This window comes from Aquarana catesbeiana, linkage group LG10 (genome assembly GCF_042186555.1).
Source record: "Aquarana catesbeiana isolate 2022-GZ linkage group LG10, ASM4218655v1, whole genome shotgun sequence".
Lineage (NCBI taxonomy): Eukaryota > Metazoa > Chordata > Amphibia > Anura > Ranidae > Aquarana > Aquarana catesbeiana.
In genome coordinates this window covers 221,106,584-221,133,315 of record NC_133333.1, presented here as the reverse complement: position 1 = coordinate 221,133,315, position 26,732 = coordinate 221,106,584, and the positions used below count along the sequence as shown (strand labels likewise).

Genomic DNA, 26,732 nt, shown 5'->3' with positions numbered 1-26,732 from the left:
AAGCAAGGGATAGATGTTTTTAGTGGTGAAATAGCTTCTACAAAACAGATGTGAGGGGGTTATGGTCACCTTAGAGAGCATCTTTCCATTAAAGCGGAGATCCACCCACATTTTTCACTCTTCACCATGCAGCACTAATGTGCATACTTAAAATGATTTGGCAATTTATTTACTTTTTTTTCTGTTCACTTACCTGATTTATGCCTATATCTAATTTCACTTCCTCCTTTAGGGGCCTGGGGGGCCGTACGTAATTTCTGGTTTTGCATTAGCTCCTGGGAGATCTTGGTCAGCTTGGCATAGCACTGCTCCCATAAGATTTAACATTGGCGTCTATGGAAAATCTTGGACAGCTTGGCATGACTGTGCCATGTCAAGCGGACCAATATTGCAACGCACTGCACATGCGTGAGATTGGCAGGTGCATGCAAGGTAGCCAGCATGCACGGAATGCAGGAAGGAGGACGCTGTGGCTTCAGATGCCCACACAGGAGATGGCTATGCTATGCAGGAACTTCACAAAGTAAGAAAACAATGATGCATAAATAGAAAACTGGGCATAGTTTACAGCATACCTTTGTTACATTGTGCAAGACATGAGTATTCTAGGGGTATGTTTTATCTTAAAAGTCATATTTCAGCCGGAACTCTGCTTTAAGTATATAGAGAATTCCTTTATTCAAATCAGGTCGCTCCAATCACAGAACTGTGGCAGCTCCACCCAGAGGACAATCCTGCACAGGTACACTGCCACATTCCTGGAATCCTGATATGGGTGGAGCAGTGAGATAACAACTTTCCCAAACTACCACCCCCCATCCTCCTCTCCATGTACAGTATCACTCTGTACCTGATTACACACCGACCTCTATGCCAGGTAGGTGGAAATCTCATGTACAGACCACCTGCCAGCACAAATAATTTATTCCATAGTCTCTCTTTCTTCTCAATTTGTTACCCCTGTGCAGTAATTACCTGTTACTTTGTCACACTGGCCAATTGTAACCATGGCAACTCTATGGGACTAAATATGCAGTGCCAGGAGACGGGTAGCTATGGCAACTTGACTGACCAGTTCTGGGCCTTGTGTAACCATGACAATTGAGCTGTGAAGTTCTTTAACCCTTTCAGTAAATGGCATCACCCTGATGCACACAGACTTAGGAGGTACAAACAGTGCAATCTGGACTCCGATCTGTGAGGAAGACACATTTGTACGGTGAGGAGGAACTGCCACATGCTACGGAAGGAATATAGAGGGTCATGTGACGCGCTGTCAGCCCTGTACAATGCCAGAGACCATATCTAACCAAGAAGCATGGCAGAGAAACAACCATGCACAATGACAGTAACCAGGAAATGTCCCTTATAGTGGCATTGTACACATTTCTTATCAATTAGAATTCATCTTCTCAGCCAGAAAATAATAGCCTTTTTTTCAGAAATGTTCCTCTCTATTCTGAAATATTTACAGTGATTCCAGGAATGAAGGAAGAATGGAGGAATGGAAGGAAGGAAAAAAAGGAAATGGGGGGGAGGGAGGGAAGAAATAGAAGGGAAGGATGGGTGGGAACAGAAAGGAAAAAAAAAGGGAGGACAAAAAAGATCAGCAGTGAGAGAATAAGAGAAGAGTATATCTTAAAAGCCCCCCCCCCCCCCCCCCCCAAAGCAGTACATGGCCTGCCATAGATATAGAAATTTGCCACATGTCATGTGAGGACAGAGGAATAATTCTATGAACGCCACATAATGGTCACTCAACCTATGAGGGTGCCTTCCTGGATTCCAGCAGATAGCATAGACATGGCACCCCCATAACTAGGATGTCATCACCTGATTTATTACACCACCTAGGTGACATCACATGACCAAACCATAACAAAGTGAGAGAAGAATTCCCATCATAAAGGATTTGGGCACAATCTGTCACCATCTGGTAGTGTATGCACAACCAATGCCAGGGGGTTGGAAAATGTTAGACAATTCTCCATATTTCGGCTCGTGGTGTAAGAAAGAAGTGGATATTTCCATATTACAAAAAAGTAAACCCTTAAAGTCACACTAAATGATATCTGTATTCTTCAAAATAATCCACACACTTCAATTACTTATTGGATTTATTTATTTTTCATAAAATCATTTCTGCCTCCTTGTAACATCCTCAATGAGCTCCAGAACCTCTTTTTTTTCCCCCCTTACTTACATTTGGAATGTTTAGTGCACCGCTTTCTGATAACTACAAATCCAGTGGTTCGCAGTCTATAGTCATTAGTACATCCCTGGGGCAAGCAAGAGAGGGTGGCTATGTTCCTACATGACGTGGGAGTATGGAGAACGAACATAGCCACCCTCTAACAAGTCAAATGACAGCAGCAAAGAAAAAAAGGAATTTGGAGATTTGCAGGAGGTTAAGAGAAAAAGAAGGAACTTTTTTGACTTGAAATGACATAATTAGAATTTGTTTTGTATAAATTATGGTCACTTTAAACTAGGCAGTAAGACTGGCAGCTGACATTCCCACCAGAAGGTTTGTACTCTGGAAATTGCACTGGCAAACTTGCTGGTCCATTGTGACAATGGCAGCTAAACCGAGAAGACGTGTTAGGGCTGTCTCCGTCTTGGCACACAGAGCCATCAACACCACCTTTGTGTTATCAGATGCAGACAGCAGTATAGGGTACAATTGCTAAGTATAAACATATGGTGTGTTTCAGTGCCAGGTATTATCTACAGATTTTACAATTAAAACTTTAAAAAAAAGAAAAAAAAATCAGTTTAAAAATGTTTTTTTAGCAAACAGATCACTGGAATTGACTTCTTGTTCTGTTCCTTGCTCCAGACATTATTGTAGCTTTTGTCTGGCAAAATTGTGGCTTGCTATGTGGAGTCTATTAAGGATGACAGAAACTGGAGCCTTTATGGATAGAGATGAAGCTCCAAATCAGAAGGCAGGCTTGCAATGGTAACATTTTTTACTTGACAAAATACCCATTCTGCACTGATGAGACATTTTTGTATCACTAGACCCAGAAAGAGATAGAGTTTCAGTCATACTCTTTATTGACTAATTTATTAGATACATACTTTCAGATCCTCTTTAGGTCCCTATCTCCAGTATTATATAATTCTAAAAAATAGTTCTAAAATCCAAATGTTTATACAGTTACACATCTAGTAGTATGGCTATTGTAAAAGGTCAAGATATTGAGCTCAGAGCTTTGAAATGTTATTGGGTAATTGACTAATGTTCTAAAGATAACAAGATCACATTTCCCTGATAAGGGGAAATGTCCAATAAAAATGGCCATATGCTTTGGATCAGAGACCGTAAGGAAAACAAGCTCCATTTACTGCTCCTTTCATTGCATCCTTCACTGCTTCATCCATAACTACCTTTACTACTCCATCCATCGCTTTCTTCACCACTCCCTTTATAACTACTGTCACTGCTCCTTCTATTGATCTCTTCACTGCTCCCTCATTCGCTACCTTCCCCACTCCCCTCACTGCTCCTTCCTTCACTCCCATCACTGCTCTTTCCAGTGCACCCTTCCCAACTCCTACTATCGCACCCTTCAGTGCTCCCTTCCATTACTGCTCTGTTCATAATTACCTTCATCCTTTGCTACCCCCCATAACGACCTTGATCTCTCTCATGCCACTGTTCTCTTCACTGCTCCCTCCATCACTTCCTTCACTGCTCCCTCCATAGCTACCTTTACTACTCCTTCCATCACTTCCTTCACCACTCCCTCCATCACTCCCTTCACAGCTCCGTCCATAATTACTTTCACTGCTTACTCTACCGCTTTTTTTTTTAATACTTCAGGTGTTTCCTTTGCTGCTCCCTCCATCACTCCCTTCACTTTCCTCTTATAACTACCTTTAATACTTTCCATCATTAGATTCACCACGCCCTTCATTGCTCCTTCCAGCAATACTTTAACAACTCCTTTTCTCATTCAATTTACCATCCTCTCAATGACTGCCGTCACCATACCTTCTATGACTTCCTATATTGATCCCTCATTCACTCTTTTCACCACTCTCTGCATCAGCCCCTTCATTGCTCCTTCCATCGCGTCCTTCATCACTTTTTCATCTCACCCTTTACTGCTCTACCCATAATCCCTTCACTGCTCCTTCAATCGCTTCCTTTACTTCTTCCCTCATAACTACCTTCACTGTGCTTTCCATGGCTCCTTTCACTGCTCTCTCCAGAACTGCATTCACTACTCCTTTCATCGCTTTCTTTCATTGTTCTCTCCATTGCTCCCTTCCATAACACTATCAGTCCACCCATAACTAACTACACTACTCCTTTCATCACTCCCTTCACCACACCCCCATCGCTATCTTCACCACTCCTTTCCTCGTTTCCTTCACTGCTCCCTCCATCACTGCCTTCACTGATCTTTCCATCACTCCCTTTACCATGACCGCCATTACTCCCTTCCTTGTCCACTTTGACCTCCCCCTTCATGACTTCCTTTACCATTCCTTTTTTCGACACTTTCTGTCTCTCTATTCACCCTTCTTTCTATCGGTTCCTTTGCCTCTACCTCCATTGCTTTTTTTCCACTATTCTCTATTTTGGTATCTCCTCCATTTTTTCAATTGCTTACTTTACTGCTCACTACATCTCTCTCTTCATCACTCATTCCACTGTGTCCTCTATAACTCACACTTTACAGCTCCTTCCGCTATTACCTTGATTGCCCTTTTCATTGCTGCCTACAGTGCAATTTTCATCTCTATCTTAAAAATACCATTCATTGCTTCTCTCACCTCATTTTTCCATTGCTTTCTCCATAACTTCCTTCATTGCTCCAGCTATCACTCTCTTCACTGCCCCCCCCCCCCCCCAACCCCCACAACTTCCTTCACTGCTCTCGGCATCACTCCTTCCACTGCTCCCTTCACTACTTCTTCCATCATTCCCCTTTTTGCGCCCTTCATCTCATCAGGGCTTTGTTATGAAGATCCAAGAGACAAATGCTTTGTGCTTTATCCCATTTCACTGCTACGTTTTTGCTGATTGCCATAGCACATTAGCCTTATGCCGAAATCACATAGCTCGGAGATCCCAGAAGGTTCTTGTTTAGGAGCACAGATCATTGGAAGATCTGAGGAAGAGGGCAAGTCCCTCGAAATGGGTTAGCTTTTTTGTCTTACATTGTTCCTCCATGTGATGTGATGTAATGTATCTGACAAGCTTTTATGAACATGTTGGTTTGTGAGTATGTTACCTATCATTACATTTTAATAATAAAATATATCTGAGGATAATGCACTAGGTTGGTGCACCCTCTGTATATACCAGAACTGATATTTTAAACAGTATGTATTTTTGAATTTTAATATTTGTATCAATAAAAATTGTTCACTTTATTACTTGGTACATTTGTTTGAATTTGTTTTTGCTCCAATAAAGTCCTTGGGAGAAATTTTACTGTATTTGTAGTATAATTAATAGGCTTTTGGGCACCTTTTGCTATTCATAACAATATCATTCCTATATACATCGCCAGAACTAATCACAGCAAATTCAGAGAACAAAGTGTGACAATGCTCGGGGTCAGAAGTCTCTCTTGTTATTTTGTAATTCTTACTTGCCAACTTTCATGCCTGGCAGCGTGTAGCTGTGACAACTTTCCAATCAGTAGAATCCTGACCACCAAAGTGCCATCTGCAGACTTGTTTGTATCGACAAGCAAAGCGAAGAGGATGACAGCCCATCTGACCAGGCCGAGAACCACCCACGCCAACCCTGTACATGGAGGATATGGGGTGACCTCCATCAGAGTGGGCCGCACTTCTCCTCAACAAACAGTGGGAGCCACCACTTATGTGATCTATTTATAAGCAATACTTTGCTTAAAGGGGAAATCATACCATTTAAATCCAGGGAGTCACGTTCTGGGAGAATAGTGTACATTTTCTCTGATGTGACCTTCACATTTTAAATGCTGCCTGATTCATATGTTCTTTGTTATATTTCAGATTCCTCTTGTGGTGTCTGGCTGTTGCTTTAAAACAGGTCAAATGAACCCAGATACACATACTGAATACATGGTTTTCCATCTGCCGTGCCAAGCTTGTATTGAGGAGCATTGAAGTAAACCTGCTACTTTGCCCACTCAGAGTAAAATAACAGGTTCTCTTGACAGCACCCCATTTCTGGGTGATAATTACACTCCTTGAGCTCTTCTGCTAAAGCACCTAAAGACTTGTGGAAGCTCCTTGTCAGTTCTGTGTCCCAATGCCTCTTATTAGCTTGATTATGCTTTTTTGCACACTTTCTAGCCCCCCAACATCCTTTTTGTGAACTGGAGCTCAAAACTGAGCGGCATATTCCAGATGAAGTCTTTAATGCTTTGTACAGGGCAAATTATGTGTCTCTCTGGCTGGAGTCTAAACCTCTTTGATGCTAATTGTCTTGCTCACTGTAGAAGTTGCAGATTGGCACTGAGTGCTGGTATGTGGAACTAAAGTTGGCTGGGTGGGCGAAAGCTCTTGCCATAAATACAGACAGCAAGCTTGCAAATTATGACACAGTGTTTTTTTTTTTTTTCTTTTCATTCAGCTACCAGGTTGGACGAAAAAAACAAAACAGGTTGCTTCATGCACACAAGTGAGGTAGATGAAGGAGCTACCCCCGCCAAGACATTGTATTCTGATAGCGGGACTTACCGCTGTCAGAATACACTGATCAGCGGCTGAAGCCACTGATCACAAGAAATTTTTCAGAATGCCCCTTTGACAGGAGTCAATCAAATGATTGACTTGTTGACCAGGGACAGCCACACAATGATCAAAATCAGTCAATCCCTGCTTTACACATTAAGAGTGCTATTCTCCTGCGCTGACCAATCCATGAGGTGCCATGTTAAACTTCCAGTAACCAGTATGAGAGAGTGAGAGCGATAACACCAAATTTAACACACCTGCTCCCCATTCACACCTGAGACCTTGTAACACTAACGAGTCACATGAGACTGGGGAGGAAAAATGGCTAATTGGGCCCAATTTGGACATTTTCACTTAGGGGTGTACTCACTTTTGTTGCCATCAGTTTAGACATTAATGGCTGTGTGTTGAGTTATTTTGAGGGGACAGCAAATTTACACTGTTATACAAGCTGTACACTCACTACTTTACATTGTAGCAACATGTCCTTTCTTCAGTGTTGTCACATGAAAAGTTATAATAAAATATTTACAAAAATGTGAGGGTGTACTCACTTTTGTGAGATACTGTATGTCTGTAGAGCGGAAAGAGGCTGAAAGGGCGATATCTACAGAGGGTTCAGTGCCAGGAGGATGAGAAGCCATGTAAATAATACAGGGATCAATGTTCTAAAAATAACCAGCAAGAGCTCCATTCTGACCAAAATAGCTGAAAGACGGCAGATAGATCCTCCATAGGGACCAGCTTAGACTGCGCCATCCATGCACATCAAGCTCCAGGAGAAACAGCTGATATACAGCGTGACCGATGGGAGAATGCTGCACTCACATGGGCAAGACAGTCCATGCTTTCCAACAACCAATCAGATTATAGCTGTATATTTTTCGACTGAATGGAATCACATAAAAAGTTGTGCCTGTCATACTATAGACTCGTCAAGCCAATCAGACTATCCGGGGGCTTTCCAGTGATCTGCTGACTCAAAGGATCATAATTTATTGTGTTGCAAAAAAACTTCTTCTGCAGAGAAGCAAACTATTGATAAAACTGAGCCTTTCAACAATCTGGCCTGGGGATTATAGACTAGAAATCTTAGAGTGACTACACATGGAGATAAATTATCCGCCAATCACTGTGCCAGGTTCTGTACTCTTCCCATGACCTATTCCACCTTTCTCAATGGTAGGTGCTGTGCTCTGCCGACATCCTCTTTGCACATTCTTCTCTGTTGGGTGCTGCACTCTGCCCATATCCTAGTGCCCTGGTCTTTTTGCTGGCTAATGTGCATTGCCCACTCGTTTCCCCAGTGGGTGCTGCTCTCTACTCATATTCTAATTCTCTGGTCTCCCTGCTGAGTGCTGTGCTCTGCCCACATCCTAGTCCACCGGTCTTACTGCTAAGTGATGTGCTCTGCCCACATACTAGTCCATCAGTCTCCCTGCTGAGTGCTGTGCTCTGCCCACATCCTAGTCCACTGGTCTTCCCACTGAATGCTGTGCTCTGCCCACATCCTAGTCCACCAGTCTCCTTGCTGAGTGCTGTGCTCTGCCCACATCCTAGTCCACCAGTCTCCTTGCTGAGTGCTGTGCTCTGCCTGCATCCTAGTCCACTGGTCTTCCCGCTGAGTGCTGTGCTCTGCCCACATCCTAGTCCACCAGTCTCCTTGCTGAGTGCTGTGCTCTGCCCACATCCTAGTCCACCGATCTCCCTGCTGAGTTCTGTGCTCTGCCCACATCCTAGTCCACCAGTCTTCTTGCTGAGTGCTGTGCTCTGCCCACATCCTAGTCCACTGGTCTTCCCGCTGAGTGCTGTGCTCTGCCCACATCCTAGTCCACCAGTCTCCTTGCTGAGTGTTGTGCTCTGCCCACATCCTAGTCCACTGATCTTCCCCCTGAGTGCTGTGCTCTGCCCACATCCTAGTCCACCAGTCACCTTGCTGAGTGCTGCGCTCTGCTCACATCCTAGTCCACCAGTCTACCTGCTGAGTGATGTGCTCTGCCCACATCCTAGTCCACCAGTCTCCCTGCTGAGTGATGTGCTCTGCCCACATCCTAGTCCACCAGTCTCCCTGCTGAGTGATGTGCTCTGCCCACATCCTAGTCCACCGGTCTCCCCACTGAGTGCTGTGCTCTGCCCACATCCTAGTCCACCGGTCTCCCTGCTGAGTGCTGAGCTCTGCTCACATACTAGATCACCAGTCTTCTCGCTGAGTGCTGTGCTCTGCCCACATCCTAGTCCATTGGTCTTCCCACTGAGTGCTGTGCTCTGCCCACATCCTAGTCCACCAGTCTCCTTGCTGAGTGCTGTGCTCTGCTCACATCGTAGTCCACTGGTCTCCCTGCTGAGTGCTGTGCTCTGCCCACATCCTAGTCCACCGGTCTCCCTGCTAAATGCTGAGCTCTGCTCACATCCTAGTTCCCCAGTCTCCTCGCTGAGTGCTGTGCTCTGCCCACATCCTAATCCACCAGTCTCCCTGCTGAGTGCTGTGCTCTGCCCACATCCTAGTCCACCGGTCTCCCTGCTAAGTGCTGAGCTCTGCTCACATCCTAGTTCACCAGTCTCCAAGCTGAGTGCTGTGCTCTGCCCACATCCTAGTCCACTGGTCTTCCCGCAGCGTGCTGTGCTCTGCCCACATCCTAGTCCACTGGTCTTCCCGCTGCGTGCTGTGCTCTGCCCACATCCTAGTCCACTGGTCTCCCTGCTTAATGTTGAGCTCTGCCCACATCCTAGTCCTCTGGTCTTCTTGCTGAGTGCTGTGCTCTGCCCACATCCTAGTCCTCTGGTCTTCTTGCTGAGTGATGTGCTCTGCCCACATCCTAGTCCACCGGTCTCCCTGCTGAGTGCTGTGCTTTGCCCACATCATAGTGATCTGATCTTCTTGCTAGGTGTTGTGATCTGCCCATTGCCTGTTCTGCACATCTTCTGGCTACACTCTGGATGTCAGAAAGGATAACTTGTGAAGTTTTAAATGCCATGGAGGGCTAAATGTCACATTAGCCCTTCTCTATTCCCTAGTTTATTCCCAATCATTGTGAAGGGTGATTTTATTTTGCAGACATCTCCCACATTAGTGAATTCTGCATTCAGCTATTTTCAGCTCTGCTTTGCCACTTGTGATGGTGCATTGTGCATACACCAAGAGATTTTCTGCTTTCTGGTGACTCAAGAATCACCAGATCTGCCCCTGCTATAAATCCTGCTATAAATACACATAAGGCAGAGTGCGCCTTTCCTGCCTGAAATGGAAGAAAATAGCATTTGACACCTCCGTTACCTCACAGTGCTTACACAAGTCTTGTAAAACATTATCACAGTGGGGGCCGACTGTGTACTTTGCATGAAAAGAGACAATTTTCAGAAGAAGCTGGGAATGGAGGGGTCAGGGTCGAGAGGCGGCGCCACGCTTCCAGGGGGAACAATAATGAGAGGAGAGGGTGAGCGTCATCACACACCAGACAGTTAAACAAGCAGTAGGATCAGACTAGGAGAATCAGAGGGTGGTGAGAGTCGGAGTAGACAGAGCATCAGACACACAAGGGGCTTCTACAGATAATGGTTGGGGAAGAATTAGGATCACTCACTGAGCCCCACTATTCAAAGACTGACCATGCATCAAAAAACACCGCCATATTTGGCTGTCATATACGGGCCAATCTCAGATACAGATCTGTTTGTATTGTGTGCCCAGATCAGCACAGACAATCAAATGAGAAAGATTTTGAACTAGCGCAGCATATGCCAACAACATCTAATCAAATTTTGAATTATGCGGGAATATGTAATGGAGAAATTGCCTGGGTACATCTTATGGTTTATGTGCTGGTTGTGATAAAAACAGCCAACTGTCACTTTTCACATAAGGCAAGTTAAAGCGGAGATCCGCTTAAAAAATAAATTAAAGTCAGCAGCTACAAATACTGCAGCTGCTGACTTTTAATAATCGGACACTTACCTGTCCCAGGGTCCAGCAATGCGGGGGAACGAAGCCCCGCTCGTCTCCCCCTCCTCTCTGCGGCGACAGCATTGTCAATGTGGGCGCCCGGCTGTGGCTTAACAGCCGGGCACACACAGTCCATGCGCAGTCACACGCTGGGACTGGCCGGGCAATCATCTGGGAACTATGACGTCTCCCAGATGACTGCCGAGAGGGAGGGGGGAGAAGTGAACTGACTTCTGGTGCCGCGGAGTCTCGTAAGGAAGTGGGAGCTGGAACCCTCTAAAATGAGGGTTTCTGCTCCCCCCCAAAAAAATGACATGCCAAATGTGGCATGTCAGGGGGTCACCTTCCCTTAAAGCGGAAGTTCAATGTTTAGTTAAAGAGTTTAGAGTTAAAAGCCCTGATATTTTGCAAAATTCTAGTCACCTGGCTACAAGATAAATCTTTTGGCATCAATACTTTCTGAATTACAGACAGATCAGGAAGGTCTACATATATACCTATTGCCTGTAAGTCAGTGACTTCAAGTACTAAAGAAATAGAACCAGCATGACAGTCAGCAATGTCTTCCTCCTTTTTCCATTATTTTCATTATAAGTTAACCCCTTAATGACCAAAGGGATTTCTGCCTCTCTGAGAAAAGAGAGATTCTGGCTTGTTTGTAAAAAAATTATTTCCCTCCAGCAGCAGCAAAGTGCCAAACACAGCCAGGGGCAGATTAATGCACAGTCTGGTCTAGGCTGCAGCCTAGGGCTCCACGTGTGCAAGGGCCACCGATTGGCCATGATATTTTTATTAATTTATATATATTTATGTATATGTAGAATAAAAACCATGCCTGCGTGTTATACGAATACGCCGATATATGTTTTTTTACCAACAGGGGGTGTTGGTCAGGCCATCGGTACCGTCTCTCCTGGCCCTGGGACAGCGCTGCCAGCATACTTTAAAGTTGAGAAAACATTACTGCCAGCCCTTTCTCATGCACAGCTCCTTGTGTGTCACTCTCAATGTAAATGGAAGTCTCTTAAAGCGGTAGTAAACCCATTGTCTTTTTTTTTTTCCCTACACCTGTAAGGGAAAAGGCATAATGAGCTAGTATGCACCGCATACTAGCTCATTATGAGATACTTACCTTAGAACGAGGCGCCGACATCTCACCCGGTCCACGCCGAGGGAGCTGACATTTCCCCTCGACGTGCCTTCCGGGTATCGCGGCTCCGGCGCTGTGAGTGGCCGGAGCCGCGATGTTGTCACTCCCGCGCCTGCGCGCGGGAGACTTTTTTCCGGCAAAGTCCGGTGGCTGCCGGGCTTTCAGCCGAGAATCCCCTGTGCGCATGCGCCGCTGCAGTCAGCGGCTCATTGCGAGGGGAATATCTCCTAAACCATACAGGTTTAGGAGATATGTTTTTTACCTACAGGTAAGCCTTATTATAGGCTTACCTGTAGGTAAAAGTTTAAAAAAGGTATACAACCGCTTTAATAACTCAATTAAAGCCGCTCTGTCTGGCCGCTCTCCTCCTCCCACTCCACCTCCTTCCCGAGTGTAGCCTTTGATTGCAGGAGGAGAGCGGTCAATGAAACAGCGGAGGAGAGCATTCACATGACTGGGTCACGGAGAACGGCGTTAATTGAGGTATTTAGAAGCTTTGATTTACAATGAGTGACACAGGAGGAGCGGTATATGAGAAAGGGCTGGCAGTGATGTTTTCTCAACTTTAGAGTATTCTTTCCCAGGAGACTGGGGGTCTCCTGGGAGTGCAGGGGGGCTTTATAATGAAAGAGGCCTGTGTGATATGCAGGCAAAGGGGTCTGTGTACTATGCAGATGTCTGTGTACTGTGCAGGGAAAGGGGTCTGTGTACTGTGCAGGGAAAGGGGGCTGTGTTATGTGCAGGGGGTCTGTGTACTGTGCACGGAAAGGGGGCTGTGTTATGTGCAGGGGGTCTGTGTACTGTGTAGGGAAAGGGGTCTGTGTACTGTGCAGGGGGGCTGTGTACTGTGCAGGGAAAGGGGTCTGTGTACTGTGCAGGGGGGCTGTGTACTGTGCAGAGGGTTGTGTACTGTGCAGGGAAAGGGGTCTGTGTACTGTGCAGGGGGGCTGTGTACTGTGCAGGGGGCTGTGGGAAGTTTTTTTTCCTGAAACTTCCCTCTTAATGTTAGGGTGCATGTTATATCCACTGTGAAATTGAAACAAAGGCGCCACTCTAAGTGCAGTAAAAAACGTGGAGTTTAATAAAACTGTAAAAAGGTACTCACAAAGGTACATAGTGAACAAGCATGTTGGCAAAAGCTGCCGGATACCCTGGGAGTGAGTCTGGTCCGTTTCCTGGATTGCAGTGGTGTCCAATGGACAGGCTGCGCCGATGGATGCTGGCACTTCCTGCCGTTGGAACATATGATTGTTCTGCTGTTGATTATTGCTTGCTTTTATGTGCTGCTGCTGCTGTTTATGGTATTTGTATGGCTTTTATTATATTGGAATATTACACAGCGTTTTGATTGGTCTCTGTCAGGATGTTGTGATTTTGCCTCAGTTAAACAGGAGCTGCTGCAGACGTTTTTGGCCTAACTGTTGGTTTAGAAAGGTAAAATCTGTTACCAGCTTGTAGGTGTATTTTGAATGCTTTTTTTCTGTGGCAGTGCTGTTTATAGTAGGCTCGTGTCTGAATGAGTTTGGGCTGTAGACCTGAGAGTTGCACTTGAGGCGTGTAATATAGGTCTACCCTTTTACACATGGGACTAAATAATTTATTTTCTGGTAAAGCATGCTTAGGAGGGGGCCACACAAAAATTAGCCTAGGGGCCCATGACCACCTAAATCCTCCACTGAACACAGTTATCAGTCTACCCTCTTGGGTAGATTTAGACAACACAGGAACTTTTCAGCAATGCTCTTGTCAGTAAGTCACTGTCAAACTGACCCCTTACTTTATTACGTCTTATGGTACCTAGTTAGAGGGGGTGATCCTGGTTGTAGCAGAGCAAGTGTTGTCATTCCAAAGAGTTGCTCCCAGCTAGCCAACACTTTGGGGCTGATTTACTGTGCACTTTGCAAATTGCAGTTGCTCCAGAGCTTAGTAAATGAAGTAAATATTCACTTTGCAAATAACACCCAATCACATGTAAGGGAAAAAAATGCATTTTTGCTTGCACATGATTGGATGATGGAAGTCAGCAGAGCTTCTGCTCATTTACGGTGCAAAAAAAAGTATTGCAACGACCGCCATTTTATTCTCTAGGGTGTTAGAAAAAAAAAACAAATATAATGTTTGGGGGTTATAAGTAATTTTGTAGCAAAAAAACCTGTTTTAAACATGTAAACACCTAACATCCAAAACGAGGCTGGTCCTTAAGTGGTTAATAAATCAACCCCTTTAGCTCTGTATTTAGCCTGTCTGCAGTCTAAACCAGGGCTTATTATTCTCAAAAAATAGGTGCAGGAACTCCCCCTTTTTCTGCCCCTACCCACCTCTAAGCACTGTTCCTTGTTTCCACTCCCTACCCAACCTCCCTTTGCTGCCCTTTTAGAGAATACAGAGCCAAGTATCATTATGTAGTGATAAGTCATTGTATGAAATATATTAATGATAACAAGAAAAGCAGTAAAATAGATCCCCTAAAGCCAGTAACGATAAGGCCCCCTCAAGCAACAATAGACCCCCCCCGAACAACAATGGACTGCCCTAAACCCCCCCCACTCCACAGCAACAATAAATCCCCCCAGCAACAACAGACCCCCAGCAGCAACAACAGATCTCCCCACAGGCTGCATCAATAGACTCTCCAGCAGCCAACAATACACTCCTCCTTCAACAGTAGATCTCTCCCTGTAATAACTAACCCCCCAGCAATATAGGGCCCACCCCCAGCAACAATAGGTCCCCTACCAGCAACAATAGACCCTCCTGCAAAAATAGATTCCCTCCAGCAAGACTAGATCCCCCAACAGCCAGCATCAATAGACCCTGCAGCACACCCCAGCACCCCTTGCCATTACATACAGTCAGTGCTGGAGGTGCATTCCCCCACATTCCCACTGAAAAAAAGCCCTGGTCTAAACAGATTGCGCAAAGGGTATGCCCAAATGGGTCGGTTTTGTACACTTTTCCACTTACAAATTCAATAAATAAGTAATACGAAAAAAAAAAAATTTCACATGAATATCAGGGTCAGTAACGTAATTATAGTTAGTGTACAACACTGGTCAACCCACCCTATTATCTACACATAAGTGAGCATAATCTTCTGTGCTCCCAGGTAGGAACAGTGAGAGGTCCCCATCAACAAGAACCCATTTACTTACTGCCAGCCTCAAGGAAGACTTGTCAGGACAAAAATTTGGGAGCAGTTGTGCAGAAAAGGACAGAGGAAAGTGCTGAGTCCTTCATCAACACTGAGTATTTTAGGGATGTTGGATATGTATTCAATCTACCGCTTATATGTAAATTTAGTGGGTCATCTGTGCTGTACATAGTTCAGATTTAATTTACTGTTATGGGGCGTACACACGGTCGGACTTTTCGGCTACAAAAGTCCAACGGACGCCAACGGACCAAATCCGGCAGACAATCCGATCGTGTGTGGGCTTCCCCGGACTTTCAGCGGACTTTTCCAGTCGCAAATCTGACGGATTTTAGATTTGGAACAGGCTTCAAATCTTTACGTCGTAACTCTGCCGGACCCAGAAATCCGCTCGTCTGTATGCTAGTCCGATGGACAAAAACCCACGCTAGGGCAGCTATTGGCTACTGGCTATCAACTTCCTTATTTTAGTCCGGTGTACGTCATCACGAACGAATCCGTCGGACTTTTGTGTGATCGTATGTAGGCAAGTTCGTTCGTTAGAAAGTCCGCCGCAAGTCCGTCGAAAGTTTGTCGGAGAGGCTGTCGGACTTTTGCAGCCGAAAAGTCAGAACGTGTGTACTCCCCATTAGATTGGCCTCTGTTCCAGCTTGGCTGTGTGGCATGCAGTTCCACATTCTGCCTGTGGGTGTCGTTGTCATCATAGGTCGGTGTTGGAAAGCAACAAGCTAAAGTGTATGAGTGCTCTTCTGTCCCAGAGATAACTCGGCGGAGGTGGTCCTTCGAGTTGGATTCTGGGAGAGGGTATTTATGGGACAGACGCCATGTTTCGGAGAGCTTTACCTCGTGGCCCTCCTGGCCTAGAGGTATGTGTCAGTGAGTTCTATCTCGTAGCCCTCCGGCCTGGAGGGTTGCGTTGCTACAGGCGTGCGGGTGGACCCAGAAGCCTGTCTGGGGCCTGCTATAGCTGGGATGGTCTTGTGCTGTCTGTCCTGTGGGAAGAAGCCGGACAATCAGGAAGATCCAGGGGAGGACCCATCTTGGAAGAGACCATGCAAGGCTGGTCTTAAGAAGGGCCTGGTGACTCGATTGGAGGACATATCCTAAACTACCCTATCGCACAAGTACTGCCGGGTTGGCTTAAAGGTTCTGGTACTGTGTTTGCTGTTCATCGAAAACTACTACATCCTGTGGCAGAGGATTGTATGAGTTTGTTTCATTCAAGTCTGTGGCAGAGACTTTTTGTTCGTGCTACGTTCCGGCTGCTAGGTTAGTGAGAGAGACCTATCTGGGCGGGCAGAGATTTAATCCTGAGCTGAGGATACATTCATTCTACAGATTTAAATTCCTTGATGCTACGCCAAGAAAAGGTATTTGAACTTCCCTGCAACTCTCCTTCTACCTCTTTTCTGCTTCTTCTTCCAGTTATCTCCCATTAAAGCATTGGAAAAGTACTCAAGTGACTGGTGCCTACATTGTCTTATAGTAGGGGACCCCTAGACCCAGTATTGGTGAAATTACAAGTAACAAGGTGATGGTAACAGCGCGCTTTAAATCAGCAGCTCCACCATGAGTTAGTGCTACAGATATAATGATGGTAGCATACAGCATAACATTCATCATAAAAATATAACAGTATTCATAAGATAGGGAGACACAATCTTTTTTTTTTTTTTTTTGGAATATTTTGTATGTAGGGTGGGGAATCACAATGCAAACCTCCTATTCAGGAGTCACACACAGAATATGAAGGATTGGAGGTCTGTCTCCACCCACTAGATGGCTCAGACCACTTTGATGTTGTCCATGGAAGGTGTCGTGCTGCATTCAGAGCGCTGTGAAGAAAAGTGCAGACGTGAGACGGACAGAAGCATAAACAGCCGGGAGAAATGCCATGAATTTTTCATCCTCCTCAATGTATTATTGAGGATCTGCAGAGTCCCAAATTCTCAGCTATGAAACGTTCACACTGGCTGGAGGGGTTAAGAGAGCCAAACTCCACTGTAATATGGAGGTGGAACATGGATTTACATTGCCTTTCTTATATAGAGGGAGCAGAGAGAGTTTTATGTGGAGCGAAAGCAGTGGTCTTCTAGTCACTGAGGAGCCACAAGTCCCAGCATGCTCTCTGATGTACAGACAGTGACATTATTGGTCAGTTATGATCAGCAAAGTGTTACGATACATGGAAAAAAGACAGAGATACCGAAAATAAATAGGAGATGCTATAGGAGGATACAAATCTACAAATGAATTCAGTGTCATTTCCAGCCCGCAGACATAGAAAGATGTCCTATTCTCAGTGTATATATAAGAACGCAGCAGGGCCCATCTATACCGGGGACTTAGACACGGGAATTAGTGCAGAGATTAGCAGAATTTACACTGTGGGGTATCTACACAAAAAAACAGCTTCTTGTTATAAATACAGTCCGACCGACTGGCTAACATCGCCCAGAGCGGAAAACACAGAACATTCCTCTGCATAATACATAAACAATGAAAATACAGTTCCTTCTATTGAGTGAAGAAATAACGATGAATAGCGCAGTATGAACACCACTGTTACAAGTGGCTGAGGTCCAGTCACACAGCAGTGATATTTCTACCAGTCGGCTGGTTGTGGATGAAGATGGACGGCAGGATCCAGCACCTTAGCTGATGATAAAACAATTCCTCTCCGAGGAGTTCCGTGTTCCCTCGTTCACTGCCCCGTGCTTTCCTGCAGTGGCGGGTGGTTTGTTCTGTAGTGCGTTCCACACAAATCGATCTTCCTGCAGTTTGTGTGTCACACAATATCTAACTCAGAGAATTGAATGAAGTAAAAGTGATTTTTTTTTTTACCCAAACCCAGAAATAGCAAAATAGTTTTTTCTTTTTACGGGAAAAGCAAAAATGGCAAGTGAAAGAATTACTTAAAATCCACAAAAAGCAGCTATAATGCCGCGTACACACGAGCGGAATTTCCAACAGAAAGACGCCGATCGGAGCCTTTCATCTTATATTCTGACCGTGTGTATGCCCCATCAGACTTTTTCTGTCAAAAATTCAGACGGACTTAGATAGAGAACATGTTCTATATTTTTCCGACGGAACAAATTACTATCAGAAAAACCGCTCGTCTGTATGCTGTTCCGACGTACCAAAAACGACGCATGCTGTGAAGCAAGTACGAGAAGGAAGCTACTGGCTACTGAACTTCCGTTTTCTAGTCCCGTCGTACGTGTTGTACGTCACCACGTTCTGGACGGTCGGAATTTGGTGTGACCGTGTGTATGCAAGACAGCTTGAGCGGAATTCCGTCGGAACTCCGTCGTAAAAACCTTCAGCGTTTATTCTGACGGCAAAACTGGTTGTGTGTACAGGGCATAATTCACATACATGAGCCTCCGCAGACCGCGCAAAATCTGCATTTCAAGCATACACTTGTTGGCACATATGGAAACACATTTAACACCAAGGCTGAGTTAAACATTCTGCAGGAGTGACACACTGGGGTTGATTTACTAAAGGCAAATCCACTTTGGAAGTACAGTCGCTGTAGATCTGAGGGGAAAATCTGAAATGAGGGTAAGCTCTGCTGATGTTATCATCTAATCATGTACAAGCAAAAATGCTGTTTTTTCTTTCCTTGCATGTCCCCCTCAGATTCACAGTGACTGCACTTCCACTTGCAGTGCACTTGTAGTGCAAAGTGGATTTGCCTTTAGAAAATCAACCCCACTGGGGTTGATTTTCTAAAGGCAAATAAACTGTGCACTTTGCAAAGTGCAATTGCACTCTGCAGGTGCAGTTGCTCCAGATATTAGTAAATGATGAAAGGCTTCAAGGAAAGGAAAAAAAAGATGTGCAAAGAAAATAATTAAAAAAAATAATAATTTTGTTTGCACATGATTGGATGAAGGAAGTCAGCAGAGCTTCTGCTCATTTATTAAAAGAAAATTATGTTTTTTTTTTTTCTTTTTGAGAATCATACTTACCTAGGTGAATGCAGTATCAGACCGATGCTGCAGCTGTCCCCCGGCGTCTCTGCACTAAGAACCGAGCCACCGAATATCGCCGATGGCTCGGTTATCACTCCTCCCCGAGCAGAGCGATGCTGACTGTTCCACAGATATTTGGGGGTTTTCTGAGCAAACATAACTTGTTAAACGTGTTCACCTCAAACATTTTTGTGTTAGGATCCAGCTTAGCGGCCTGAGAAGCATGGGCACCTCGGATGTCAGATGGAAGGAACTGAAAGATGAAAGAATTGCTTTGAAATACATTTCAGTCAAGATAAAAAACATTTACCTAAAAGTAGGGCTTATTATTTTAATATTAAAAAAAGAACAAAACAAACAGGTTGATACTTGCCTACTCTCTGCAATGGTATTGCACAGAGTGGCCCCTTACCTCCTCCTCTCCTGGGGGCCCCTGCCCCGATGCTCTCTGCTCCTCCGCTTTTCTGTGTGCCCCCATAGCAAGTCACTTGCTATGGGGGCACGGGCGTTTTTCCTGCTCTGATCCTTCACGCTCATTGGAGTGATGAGCTGTGGAGGGGCAGGGAGCGGCCGTCTCAGCGGCTCACTGGGAGTCTGAGACTGCCATCAGTCAAGGCAGCTGGCGGATCCAGACTTCAGAAGTTGGGATGACGCGCTGCCTTGACTGATAGCAGTGACGTCAGTGGAGAGCAGACTTCAGATCGCTCTCCGCTGAAAACAGGTATGCTGTACGCAAAACGAAATGCTTTCCTGTGACCCATAGGAGAAGCCTAGCCTAAAAATCTCAGGCTGGACTTCTCCTTTAAGCTCTGGAGCAACCGCACTTTGAAAAGTGCAGTGTCTATTTGCCTTTAGTAAATCAGCCCCACTGCTTCAGCTTTTCCTGGTGACGTGACATCAACCAGGTCCAGAAGTATTGGGAAACAAACCCGGGAGGGAGTAATTCAGCATTGTAGACGGAGCAACTGAATTCTGAGCACTAGTGCACCAAGTACACTCTCAACACCATCATGTACATAGCAGTACAGGTAACCAGCGGTCACTTACCTTTAGGAGACAGATATCTCCAGGTCACTACTGGCTCTGGCCTTCCGGTGGCAATACAACTCAGACTGACATTATTTCCTTCATTGACGGCTATGTTGGAAGAGATTTCCACTATCCGAGGGGGAACTGAAAGACACAATTAGGGATAACATTGTGAGCCAACAGGAATGGGTCACAGCTGTCCAAATGCCACCTATAACCCATTATAGAACCATCAATATGTCATTATCAGTCAATCACTCTCACAGTATAACTGCTGAAATACAAAGACACATCTAAAATATGGAGCTTCACCAACGCTAAAAAATACAAGTACCAGTGTGTCATCTCATGTGTTCATTTACAGCTAATCCACTGAAAGCTGGTAGAGCAATATTGTGAATAGAGTGATATGTTCACTTGAAGCTTTATTTTCTGCAACACATAATATAATATTCATATATAGATGGTGGGATGCCAAAAAAATGGGTGACTGTGCATACAGTGACAATTCCCCTATAAAAGACATGGTGGAGGATGAGCGACCCATCGATAGACATGATCTATCCTGATTACCCATCACGTGCGGATTGAATAATATGTCCTATTTTCATTGTAGAATAAATAGAAATTCCTACAGGTAGGAGCACAGAGCATTGTGATTCGTCTACAAATGGAGTTTTTATCCATCTCTGTCTAATGGACAGAGCAAATAATAATTCACATTCGCCATCACGGATGAGAACAATACACAGCAGAGAGCCCGCAAACAAAAGGCATAATGAATGGTAGGATGAGGGACAGAGAGGTGGGGAACAGAGACAGAGGTAGAAGGGGTTGATGCAGAGAGGATACAGAGGATGGAGCGGGCGGAACTGAAAAACAAAGAAGGAATGGGGAGAGGATAATGAGGAAGCAGGGGCGTACTGAGGATAGAGAGGGGAGAATGAAGATAGGGGAACGGTGGTGGGGAGGCGGGATGGAGAAAAGGGAGTGGGTGAAAAAATCCTAGAGTGGGAAGCAGAGGGAGTGAGGGAGTGGGAACGGAAATGGGGGGGGGGGGGTGTGGAGATGGTAGGGGGGATTGGGAATGCAAAGGGGGAAATGACGGCAGAGAAGGGGGGAGCGATGATTCCAGCAAAGACAGAGAGGGGGGGAGTGGGGACAAAAGTGCTGAACTAAAAAAAGATAAAAGATAAAAAAAAAGATCATGCACACTGGATGTTATAAAAATGCCAGTAGCTTTAGCTGTAGAATGCTGCGTTTTTTTAGATTTGTTTAGCAAAACTATACTCCCACAAAAGCTTATGGCTCACAAACGCTCATAAACGCAGAATAGCTGCATTTTCAGCTTTTTTTTGCACTTTTCAGAGTAAAGATGTGTACACACGGGCAGACTTTTCAACATCAAACGTCCGACAAACTTTCAACAGAGTTACGACGGACTTTCGGACGACCGGACTTGCCCACACATGAACGGACTAAAGTCCGTTCGAAAGTCCATTGGTATGAACGTGATGACATACGAAGGGACTAGAATACGGAAGTTCATACCCAGTAGCCAATAGCTGCCCTTGCGTCCTTTTTTATCCGTCGGACTAGCATACAGACGAATGAATTTTGCGACCGGACTCGAGTCCGCCGGAAAGATTTGAAACGTTCTAAATCTAAAGTCCGTCTGATTTTCGACAGAAAAAGTCAGCTGAAGGTCCGATGAAGCACACACACGGTCGGATTGTCTGACGGATTTGTTCCGTCGAACCAGTCCGGTTGAAAAGTCTGCCCGTGTGTACGCGGCATTAGATTGTTTTTGCAGCTGAAAATCTCCCCTTCAAACCCACTAGTTCTGGAGTTTTTCCAGCCAGAAAATGCCCCTGCCAAAAAATGCTGATAAAAGCCTATGAGTGCATGGACACATAGGAGAACATGCTGGGGAGTTCACTGGCTGCAGAAAAAAAATGCCTGAAGCCACAAACAGCAGCTGTAAAAACATCCAGTGTGCATGAGGCCTAAAGATAAAAGTTACACTCAGCTGTTTAAAAGCAATTAGGCACATCTAGTGACTACAAAAAAAAACATTGCACGAGGTCTGGTGTAGTACAAACTCTCACCACTCACAGAGTGTGGCATATTTCATAAATACACATTTTTCTGGGTAAATTTTTTTTTTCACTTCAGCTGCTTCGGGTTAGGTAAGATAGCTTATAAGTGTAGCGGGTGCCCCGCGGGCCTGCATCGTCCTCCGGCTGCCGCTGGGATAGGTTCATACAGGCTCTCTAAAGAGTCAGAGAGCATGTCAGCTCCTGCAGGGGATTCCCCCCCCTCTCCTCCTCATAAAGACAGTGTATGCAAGCGGCGCTTGCACAAGCAGCCCACTCTGCTCCCTCCCCTGCATTCCTAATGGCAGGAGGAGGAGAGCCAATAAACAGTCACCTGAACTGCAGCAAAGGATTGTGGGACATGTAGTCCCAAACAAAATCGGCCCAGTGGTTTCCTGTGGGGATAGGACTACACAGCCCAGCATACTCTTGGAGAGGAAAGAAGTAAGGGCTCCATCTTGTCTGCCTGAGGGGAGGCAGAGGTCACGAGGCAAAGAGAAGACCGTACCTAGGGGAGAGGGGTTGCCTCCGGTGTTGGCATACCATCCTTCCAGGCATCCATGGCCAGTCGAGGTACATCTTGTATGAGAGGGGATCTCCAGTGCATCTCCAGAGGCACCTGTACCGATGGCGTAAAGTGTTTCAGAGGTAAGGCAGCAATCGGGTTACCTGAAGAGCCTGCCTTGTTCCAGGACATCTCGCTTGGCCTTGACCGCAGGATTGGTGAGTGGGCACTTGCCCATTTGCAGGACACAAGTACACAGCCTGCAGACAACGTTGTTCACTTTTGCCCACACTTGACAGAAACTGTGTCAGAGTTACTCCCTATTGAGCAGTTTCAGTGTCTTCCTTGTTACCCGGATACTGCCAGTATACTGCAATTGTACTCTACCAAGCAGGATACCTAAGTGCACCAACAAAAAGTGTCTAGTTGAAAATTCAAGGCCTTCTTCTCTTTGGGACTGAAGAAACGTATGCCATACGGACATGCGCACATACCCAGGGCTCAGTATATGTGATGCATGAGCGAGGGTAGTCTGTATTGGGAGTTAGGCCATTGACCACTGGACTAGGTCCAATGTTTATAGTTTGTGGGCCTGTGGTTTCAGGGCACAGAAGAGAGAGGTCTGATATAAGTGAGGGTCATTCCTCTGCTCTCCTCCTGCCAGGACTCAGAGCCAAATCTAAGTGAATAGGTGACCAATCTGGTATAAAGTTTGACATTTGTGATTTGTTGCTATTACAGTGTTTGTCTCTGCTCTTGGAGTTATTCGCTGTTGAGGGATCCCCTGAAAGCAGCCTGACTGTAATATTGAGTTATATTGCTCTTGATCCTCAGTCATTACTCTAGTTAATTTACTTGAAATATACTTCTACTGTCTGTTACTATTTTACAGAAACTTCACAGTAAAGACAATGGGGGTGATTTACTAAAACTGGTCCACTCAGGACTCCTCCTATTCTCAACTGAGCTGTCAGTGTTGTCAGAGCAGAGCAGAGCAGTCGTACACTCGTGTTGCAAGAAGCACCGGCCATCCGGCCATCCAGGATCCTCCCCAAGGCTCCCCTAGACTCCCCAGCGGATCCAGCGGACTGACCAGGTCCCCCAGCACCCCCCCCAGCAACATCTTGGAACGGTAGCGGGTACCTGGGCCCCAGTGTCATCTCGCCGTAGCCAGCCTCCGGACGCCCAGTTCCAGCCCACAGCCTCTCAGGACACACCACTCCGGCCAGCACGCCGCCCTAGCCGGCCCGGCCTGCTGCTTCCACCCCCTGCCTCCACACCCCATCGGCAGACCCACTCCCCCTCACCCCACCTAGCTGTGACGCGATCGTAGTCACCAGGGATCCTTACCTAGGATAGACGGCGGCAATCTTGGGACACCCAGACGCGGCAGCAGCACTCCCCCATCCTCCCGGAGCACTTCCTTGGACCCCAGCGGGTCCCAACGGGACCCCGGCCCCCCCACCCGTCCAGACCCCTGCCGTCTAGTGCCCCCCCCAGCATTCTATCCACAGCGGCTCGGGCCTAGTCCGGCGGCCATCTTGGTACTCCCAGGGCGGCCTTAGCTCCCGAAGACCACCCGGAGCTTATCCCGGGCTCACAGCAGCACTCTGCAGGGACCCACCAGCCCCCAGCCACCGGTGCACCTCCACAGCCGCGATCTGGTCACCTCGTCCCTAACTGCTAGACTCGGGGGGACAGACCGCAGCTGCGGCCTAGCTCCAGCCACCTCCTCAGCTCACCCCTCTCTCTCCGCGGGCAGTGCCCTTCACCTCTGAATACCACCGCCGGCTCACCACTAGGGCACAGGGTAATACTGAGAGAAGGACAATCCACGGCTCAGGCCTGCACCGGCATTCATCTTGAATCCCTCCAAAAGCAGCCCAGTACCAGGAAGTAGTAGCCCAGATCAACCTCAGGGCCCTCTCCTTGGTCTGACCCCTACCCCTCTACTCATTACCGACCAACCGGGGTCAGGTAAGTACACGGGGCCACCCTCTAGCAGTTGATCCAGGGACTCAGTCCGATCGCCTCTGGGGTCAGGAAGGAATTTTTCCTCTGCTGTAGCAATTGGCCAGCTCAGCTAGGGGTTTTCGCCTTCCTCTGGATCAACAGGAGGGCGGTTAGGCCTGCGTGGCCCCCCCACCACCAAGCCCCATTGTACTGTCATCAACGCCACCTGAAGCAGCAGCTTTCTTCAGACCATCATCTTCTCAGCAACAGAAGCAATGGCATCCTTCAGGACCACCATCTACTTCAAGCAACTCCACCATCGATACATCAGTATCATCACCGCATCATCCTACCTTCAGTAATTTTCTCGCCATGTGCAACTTCAAGTACTCAGCGGACGCTTTCCACAGGCTAAGAAATACCACCTCAACATTAACAACTTCCGTTCATAAAATACTACAGAAAGAACAACTACTAAGGACCAACCTACAATCAACCATCAAATCTAGGAAGACAACAATTCAACCACAACAATTAGCATGCGCTCTGATCAACACCAGATCTGCAGTCAAGCACAGACTGGAAGTACACGACTTCATCACCCAAAACAACATAGATTGCCTCTTCATTACCGAAAGCTGACTAACACCCGACTGCAACGCCATCCTAACCGAATTAGTACCTTGAGAACTACAGGATCCTAACGGAGCACAGAACAGGAAAAAAAGGAGGAGGCCTAGCAGTGATCTTCAAATCTCACCTCGCGCTCACCAAACCAACTGTACAGAACTCAGTGCCTTTCATGGAGACACTCACCCTACATCTACAAACAACACCCCAAGATACTATCCACATACTTCTATGTTACAGACCACCAGGACCGAAGACAAACCTCCTGACACCCTTTACAGAATTCATGTCAACTCACACCCTGAAGACCAAAAACTTTTTGGCACTTGGAGATTTCAACTTCTGGGCAAACTCCACCCAAGACCCTATCGCCACCACCTGCATCAACCAACTGAAAGAATTAAGTCTGCAGCAACTGATAAATGCTCCCACACATGGTTCAGGACACATTCTAGACCTCATCTTCAAACAAAATATGGACGTCAACATATTCGACAATCTACCGCTACCATGGACGGATCACCACGCTATCAAATTTAATATCGCTACCAACACCACCCTCCAAAAACAGAAACAGGCAATTACAACACACTGGACAAGATCTCAGAGGAAACTACACTCTGAACTCTTCAAAACCACATTATCAAACAAAATAGCAATGTTAAACTTAAACCACTCAACGGAACAAACACTCAACTCCTTAAACAAGGCATTACTACAAACTGCGGACTCAGTGGCTCCAAAACGTAGAACACACATCCACAAAACAACCTCTGGATGGTTTAATGGCAGTCTTACTTTATTAAAGCAGGAACGCAGACGAGCTGAATGAGCCTGGAGAAGAAAACCCACAAAGGAAAACCACACAAGCTACAAAGCACTCACAGAGAAATATCACAAAGCAATCTTCAAAGCAAAAAAGGAACATTTCTCAAACACCATCTCATCAGCCTTAAACCGCCCTCGGGAACTCTTCAAAATAGTCACCAAGACAATGAACCCTACCTGTCTAGAGCCCCCAGGAAACGAAACCCAAGAATTCTGCAATGAATTATCGGATTTTTTTATCGATAAAATCGACAACATCCGGAAAACAATTCAACAGAAAAAAATAACCAATCTCATTCAACCAAAGCAAAAAGAAAAAATCAATACGATCATCACACAATTTCTCACTGATCCCAATCACCACTGACACCACCAAAAACATCATCAGAAGCCTCAGAGACAGCACATCACCAAACGACATAATTCCCACAAAACTCCTGAAAGAATGTTCCGACATCTTGGCTCCCACTATAACACACCTCATCAACCAGTCGTTCAAAGAAAGGACTGTTCAAACCGCCCTCAAACATGGCATCGTCAATCCCCTCCTAAAGAAACCCAACCTCGACCCTAAGGACCCTAACTATCACAGACCAATAACAAGCCTCAACACCATCTCCAAGATTATGGAGAAAGCAGTAGTACAACAGCTTCAACACCACCTGGACACGCACAAACTTCTGGACCCTCTGCAATCAGGCTTCCGCCCAGGCCATGGCACAGAAACGGCACTTCTCAAAATATGGGACGACGCCCTCGAAGCAGCTGATGATGGAG

General features: G+C 46.1%; 1 protein-coding gene across 12 annotated transcripts in view; it reads right to left on the bottom strand.

Moving 5' to 3' along the window:
• NTM (neurotrimin) overlaps positions 1 to 26,732 on the bottom strand; it is a 1,068,699-nt gene that overhangs the window by 158,363 nt on the left and 883,604 nt on the right. For all 12 annotated transcript variants that reach the window (XM_073603337.1, XM_073603342.1, XM_073603338.1 and 9 more), the window contains one exon: positions 19,962 to 20,087. In XM_073603337.1, the coding sequence (XP_073459438.1) occupies positions 19,962 to 20,087 (126 nt within the window). The remainder of the gene's footprint in view (positions 1 to 19,961; positions 20,088 to 26,732) is intronic.